Source organism: Struthio camelus, chromosome 31 (genome assembly GCF_040807025.1).
Source record: "Struthio camelus isolate bStrCam1 chromosome 31, bStrCam1.hap1, whole genome shotgun sequence".
NCBI classification, from domain to species: domain Eukaryota; kingdom Metazoa; phylum Chordata; class Aves; order Struthioniformes; family Struthionidae; genus Struthio; species Struthio camelus.
Window position 1 is genome coordinate 5,030,674 of NC_090972.1, and position 6,596 is coordinate 5,037,269.

Genomic DNA, 6,596 nt, shown 5'->3' on the forward strand with positions numbered 1-6,596 from the left:
AAACCGAGGGGAGCGAGGAGACAACCGGGGCCCTAGTGGGCGTCAGGTCGAACTCGCCTCCCCGAGCCGCCTCCCTCCCGGCCAGCGCGGGACGGCAGCACGGTTGAGGTGGGCAGGGACCCCTGGAGATGGCCCAGTCCAACCCCCTGTGGCCCAGCACCGCGTCCTGGCGGCTGCTGAACGTCTCCAGCGAAGGAGCCACCACCACCCATCACCACCACCCACCCCCAGCACCACCCATCACCACCCCCAGCACCACCCATCACCACCCCCAGCACCCTCACGGCGGCGGTGAAGTTTTTCCTCCTGCTCAGAGGGAGCTGCCCATGCTTCAGGTGGTGCCTGTCACCTCTCATCCTGTCTCTGGCCACCACCGAGGAGGGTCTGGCCCCGTCCTCTGGGCACCCTCCTTTCGGATGCTCGTGGGCAGGCAGCGGGCCTCCCGAGCCGCCTTCCCTGCTCCGGGCCGGCCGGTCCCGGCTCCCTCAGCCCTTCCTCCTCGGAGAGGTGCTCCCGGCCCCCCACCACCTTCATAGCCCTCCGCTGGACTCTCTCCAGCAGCGTCACGTCCCTCCGGTCCCGGGAGCCCAGGCTGGACGCAGCACCCCAAGGCCCACCTCCTCCCTGGACCCGCCGGCCACCCTCATCCTCACACGGCCCAGCATCCCAGGCTCCTCCTCCCCGGCCCAGGTGGGGGGCACCTGCCTATATGAGGAGCTCTGCCCCTGGCCGCCCCCTCGCTGAGCTCGGGGGTCCTGCGGGCGGCTGGAAATGCAGCGGAAGGAGAGTGGTGCTCGGCCCTTCAAGCAGAGGAAGAGCCTCGGTACCTGCCGGGCGGAGGAGAGCCGGGGAGGCAGCGGGGCCGGCTCCGCTCACCCCTCCGCCTTCCTCTTTTGCAGCCACCAGGATGCACGAAGTGACGGAGATCCGGATAAAATACCCCAACAAGATCCCGGTAAGGCTCTGCCCTGCCCCGCTGGTGGCCGGGGTGGGGGGATATGTCCCCCTCGCTCAAGAGCGGCCCCGGCGGCGCGGCAGCTGGAGAATGCGCCACCTCCCCCAAAAAAGTTAAGAGATGAAGCCACAAGGTGACAGCCCGGACGAAGCGCCTGCCCTTTGCTGGGGGCTCTGCCGTGGCTGGCTCGCCCCGGGGCCCCCCGCTCCCTCCAGCCTGTTCGCCCTGGTGCAGGTGGTGGTGGAGCGCTACCAGAAGGAGAAGACCTTGCCCGCCTTGAGTAGGACCAAGTTTCTGGTGTCCCAGGACCTGCCCCTGTCCCAGTTCGCCATCACCCTGCGGTAAGGAGCCAGGCTTGCCGGGGAAGGGGGCTCTTCCCAGCGCGCTCCCGCAGAAAGGCTTGTCCCTCTGCCGCACCAGCCCCGTGCAAACACCTAGTCCGCCTGCAGCTGGTCCATTAAACCAGCTTGGCTTGGAAACCAGCTTAAGCTGCTTTAGACATCTGCCCTGCCAGTAGGCGAGCGTTTAGACTGACGCAGCCAGCCTGGGGCAGCAGGCTGCCAGCGAAGAGCAGCTGCCTGCCAACGCACCGAGTACCTTATGGCAAGGCTCTCTTGCCCTTGCTGGGATAAAAGGTGACAATTAGCTCTTCCTGGGCCTGCAGCAGCTCCTGAGCCTTTGGCTCTCTGCTGCGCTGCCTTGTCCGTGGGCACGAGCGCAGACAAACAGCTGATGAGAGCCAGGCTGTTAGCAGCAATGCAAACGAGCAGCACTTGGTCGCAGCAGTGGCTAGCGATCTTGGCGAGGGGCCGGGAGCGGGAACTCCCAGCTTGCTAAATCTAACGGGCAGCAGTCCTGCAGACGGCCCCCAGGTGCTGAGCAGGGGCCTCAGCTGCTCCGGCTTTGCAAATCCCTGCTGTGCAACCTAAAGCGTGGAGGCTTGCCTGCCCCAGCGATGCCCTCCTAGAAGGCCCTGCTGCATCAGCTGCCTTCAGCCCCATGAGATGTTCACCTGTGCGCTGTCTTTGCCCTCCTCCCACCAGGACCCGTCTGTGCCTGGCCTCCTCCCAGACCTTCTACCTGCTGGTGAACAACAAAGGGCTGCCGAACATGACGGTCACCATGCAGGAGCTGTACCGTGACAACAAGGACGAGGATGGCTTTCTCTACTTGACCTACGCCTCCCAGGAGATGTTCGGCAGCTGTTCCTCTGGTGACCCAGTGGCCGCTAGGCTGTGAACTGCCGGCCAACGCCTCGTCCTGGCGGCTGCCTGTCCTGTTACGGCGAGATCGGGAAGGTGCCTCCCCTAACCGTGAGCCGGAGCTTTAAACGCGTGGCGAGAGGCGTAGGTGGGCCAAGCCCAGCAGCTTGGCTGGGTCAGAGCTTACCTTCTCTCTGACAGCAGCTCCACGGACTCAGTGTTGTAATGGCCTAAAAACTCCACTCAGCACCTCCTTAATCTTGCGGCTTTAGGCACAAATTATTCTCACAACACAGCAGAAAACGGTGCTGGTGTGCTCTGATCCACTTGAAGCTTATTCTTCTAACAGGTCCTTCTGAAGGGCTTTGTAGCCCATCATCCCTCTCCTGGCTGGCTGCACTGAAAACTTAGGCTCCTTCTAAATGACTCCGCTCTCCTAATAGGATTGCGGATAAGGAGCTTCATGGTCTGTTTAGGTTTTTGTTAAGCCACGTGTCTGTTCTAGTTGCTCCTTAAATTTCCGTGCTCTTGAGAATAAAGAGAATAAGATGAGGCTATTTCCTCTGGTCGCCTAATGGGGCATGGAGCTGCCCTCCACCCTTGGCGCAGAGGTGGGCGGCACAAACAGCGTGGAAAGGGGAAAGGCATGGGGCAAAGGCAGCCGGAAAGCCGTGCATTCCCGGGGACCTTCCTGTAGACAGCAGCTCCTCGCCGCCCTGCGAGGACGGGGTAGGTAGCTGAGAACCGCAGCAGGGATTAGCTGCGCTCGGGTTTTAGTGTTGTGCTGTGAGTCAGATGTAAACGCTTCCTGCCACTGACACTGCAAAACACCTCTTAAATATTTAAGGCTTCCCTTGTGATAAAGTGCATTGTCACAGCGGGTGAGTATTTCATGCACGTTTCATGATAAAATGTTAATAAATACGCTCCAAAATTAGCTCCGGGTGTCAGCCGTGCTGGGCGGAGCTGGGCCCCGACGCGCTGGGGGAGCTCACGCGAGCTCGGGCGCATCCCTCCCCTCCCACGGGGCTGCTGCTCCTCGGGGGCATCACTGCTCCCAGAGCCCCGGCGCCTGCCGGCGGTGAGTGGGGTCGGGGGGGAGGCCCCTCGAGGCTCCTCTTCCCCCCCCACCGCAAGGTTTTTCTCACCCTGCTGCTCCGCTTTCCCGCAAAGCCCCCGGGCTCGGTCGGGGATGACCCCTCGCTCCCCGGCACTGGGCCGCTGCCGGCCTCTCCCGGCTGATCCGGGGCCGCGGCCCTGGCCCGGATGCCCTTCGGGAAGGGGCCGGTCAGCCTGCGAGCGGTGTTCAGCCTCCCGGGAGACGCTGGTTAAAGGGAGCTTAGAGCCCTATTAACCCTCCTGTCCTTGGGTCAGGAAGCAGATGGGTAGTGTGGATGCGACCAGATGGGACCGACGTTTCATCTCTGAATTAAAGGGCTTTTTAACGACAGAAGCTGCCTGAAACCACGTCTCCTTTCCCTAGACGGGCTGCAGACCCTGGGCTGCTCATCATCCTTACCCTCCCTTCGCCCTCTTTCCCAGGATCCCGGCTAGGAAACTCCCGAAATCCTCGTTCCTGCCACCGGGCTGCCCCAGCGCCTGCTTCGCCGCGCTGTGCCGGGATGCTCCAGAGCCGGAGCCACGCTCCTCCTGCCCCGAGGACCGGCCGCTTCGCCCCGTCACCACCGGCTCGCGGGCGCCGGGCTGGACCGAGTGCCCGGTCCCCCCGGACTGCCGGGCTGGGGCATCGCTGCCTGCGGGCACCTGCGGCCCCGGCCCGCACCGGCCGCTCGGTGCAGCAGTAGCATCTCTCCCCAGCGCGCGAGTAGGGACGCTGAACGACGGCGGCCGCGTGTTTTATTTAATCTCAGACATTCCTAAAAAGTGTCAGCCATCGGGAAACAGGATGTTGACAGACTTTTCACTGACGCGTTTGTTTTGCTAAATGCCATTTGTAAGCACAGGCCACCCGTATTAGTACAAATATAATCACATATTTATCGCCAATATAATTCCAAGTTAATTACACGGCAACTAATTTTCCCAGCAGGGGCCAGCAATATTTTGGTGTGAAAGAGCCAGCTGTAATGCTGAGCGCGTTCCCCCCCCCCCCCCATTTCGCTAACAACCCCTGCGATTTGGGCGCATGACTCCAGTTCCTGAAGCAGGAAGAGATGAAGCGCTTGGGGCCAGCGGCCGGGACGGTCCTGGAGCCGAGCGGGCCTGGGCAGCCCCGCTCTGCGCAGCCTCACCGAGAGCCCCGGCCCGGGAACGCGGGGCTGAACCTCGCTTCCTAGCGCCGCTCGCGCCGCCTTCGCCCAGCCCTGCTCCGCCGCTCAGCATCGGGCCCGTCCTTTGCGCCACCGGCGGCGACGTGAAGGAATAGACGATTGCTCGGGTGCAGCCGGGGAGCCGAAGCGGCGCGCAAGCAGCAAGCCTTGGACATCAAAGGGAACGACCAGGCTCTGCAGCGAGGGGAAAGGTGAGATTTAGCATTTCAGCTCCAACCTTTTTGCATGCGCTGGGGATGCAAAGCAGGTGATGCCTGCTGCCAGGAAGGGTCTCCGCTCGAGAGCGCACAGGTGACCCGGAGAAGGCGGCTGTCCCGCAGCCAAATGTTCAGGCCAGGACACGGGAGATCCATCACTGCCCTTGAGTCCCCGGTGCGGTGGGTTCCTAACCCGAGAACGGGGTGAGAATCCCTCTCCCACCCTTCCCGAGACGAGGCCTTTTCCCTGCCTGCTGCCGCCCGCCCAGACAGCCCGGCACCGTGCTCGCCTGTTCATGCCGGCGTCCACGGGCACCGGCTGCACCTACGGGCGCCAACTGCATATCGGCAGCCCACCAACGGCCCAAGACTCAGGTGCCTGCTCCCCCACGCCGGCCCCTTCAACGCTGCCGGTCCCAAGCACCCCCGAATCCACCGCGCTCCCAGCTGAGCGGGGCGCGAGTCCGGGCACCTGCTCCCGGACGGAGGTCAGCAGTCAGCGCGCAGCAGGCGAAGATGCAGCCCGCTCCTTCCAGATGTTGCTGAGCACTGAGATTTGCTGACCGCAGCTGAGGCATGTGCACTGGTGGGCAGGATTTTACCTTTTTGCTTATCATTAAGATTCCCTTCACAGCTGCTTTGTGTGTTCATTAGTGGGTAAATATCTATTGTTAGGCTCTTATCAGATGGAAGAATTGACATATCTTTGTTTTGTAAATTGTTCTTTCATCTCTGAAGATGCTGTTTGTGTTGGAACACTGCTCAACACATTGGCTCCTGATTATATTCAGTTTCCTTTGTCTAGCCCTTGAATAGATGTTTTCCATGAGAGCCATAATAACGAATCCATCCCCAGATTGAGGTGATTAAGCCCTCACTTAGTCCTGCTTCCTTGGCTGCTTTTTGTCCCCATCCAAAATTCTGCCGCTTGTTACATGAAGTGTCCGCCTTTTATTTTATTTCTTTTTGCTCATCCTGCAGGAATGCTGCATCTGGAGGTTTCATAATTGTCACTTGAATCTTACGTGATGAAGAAGGTAGCTAAATGGTTCCAATTGTTTGCTTCCTGGTGTCAGGTCCTTCATGAAAGCTCTTAAGCTGTCAGCTTCCCTCTAAATCTTCCCCTCCTGTAATAATGTTTTTCTGCACCTCGTTGCTATAATTGGAGTTTGGATGGTCCTGTGCGATGCACCAAGATCTCAAAACATGGAAATTCAAGTTACAAGAAGTGGCTTGCTCAGGCTCTCGTAGCTGAGTGGTCACTGCCCCGTGGGATGCCTGGACGTCCAAACATCTCTTTCTACTAGCACAAACAGCACTGGAGCTGAGTCCTTCGGAGCACTACGTCCCAAAGAAGAGGTCAACCCAGAGCTTGTCCTTTCCAACGTCTTATTTGGGTTTCAGAGAAGTACCTGATTTTCAGTATTCTCCTCTAACGCTGAGACTGAGACGCTCCACTACTGCGCCGGTTAAACATCCGCGGGGGGAGACCGGGGTGATGCTCCAACCAGCCCAGGCGGAAGGTCAAACACGCATTTCTGCCACACGACAGCTGCGGGCAGGCAGATGTGATTCAACCCATAACCAGAAGCTCTTCGCCTTTCCCAGCTGAAAGCCGCAGTCGGGACTCTTCCGCCGCGCGCAGGTCGCGTCTGCCTCCCCTCGCTCCTCTCGCCAGGCCGCAGCTGAGCCAGGCGTACGATTTCCGCCGCTGCTGGTGGGCTACCCGTCCTCGTGGCAGCTCAAAGCCCCCCCAGCCTCCCAGCCCAGAGGGCTCAGAAGCCAACGGCTCCCGAGGCTGGTCGGGGGGAGCAGGCAGCAGGAGCGCGACAGCCTCCCGGATGGGAGGGAGCCCGCGCTCTGCCTTCGCCGATCGTCGCCGTCTGCCGCTGGGAGCCCAAACTAGCGCCAGGCCAGCAGCCAGCAGCGCGGAGAGAAGCACCTTGCAGCG

At 60.8% G+C, this 6,596-nt stretch overlaps 1 protein-coding gene across 1 annotated transcript; it reads left to right on the forward strand.

Moving 5' to 3' along the window:
• Positions 1-315: 315 nt before the first annotated feature.
• LOC104153915 (microtubule-associated proteins 1A/1B light chain 3C-like) lies at positions 316-3,696 on the forward strand. Its single transcript, XM_068922759.1, has 2 exons — positions 316-1,296; positions 1,999-3,696. The coding sequence occupies exons 1-2, from the start codon at positions 1,076-1,078 to the stop codon at positions 2,192-2,194; spliced, it is 417 nt and encodes a 138-aa protein (XP_068778860.1). The 5' UTR covers positions 316-1,075; the 3' UTR covers positions 2,195-3,696.
• The last annotated feature ends 2,900 nt before the right edge of the window (positions 3,697-6,596 follow it).

Excerpts from the sequence above, each read along its gene's own strand:
- LOC104153915 (XM_068922759.1), top strand. The coding sequence starts at position 1,076 with ATGAAGCCACAAGGTGACAGCCCGGACGAAGCGCCTGCCCTTTGCTGG. Across the intron at positions 1,297-1,998 it reads CAGTTCGCCATCACCCTGCG|GACCCGTCTGTGCCTGGCCT; the intron begins GTAAGGAGCCAG and ends TCCTCCCACCAG.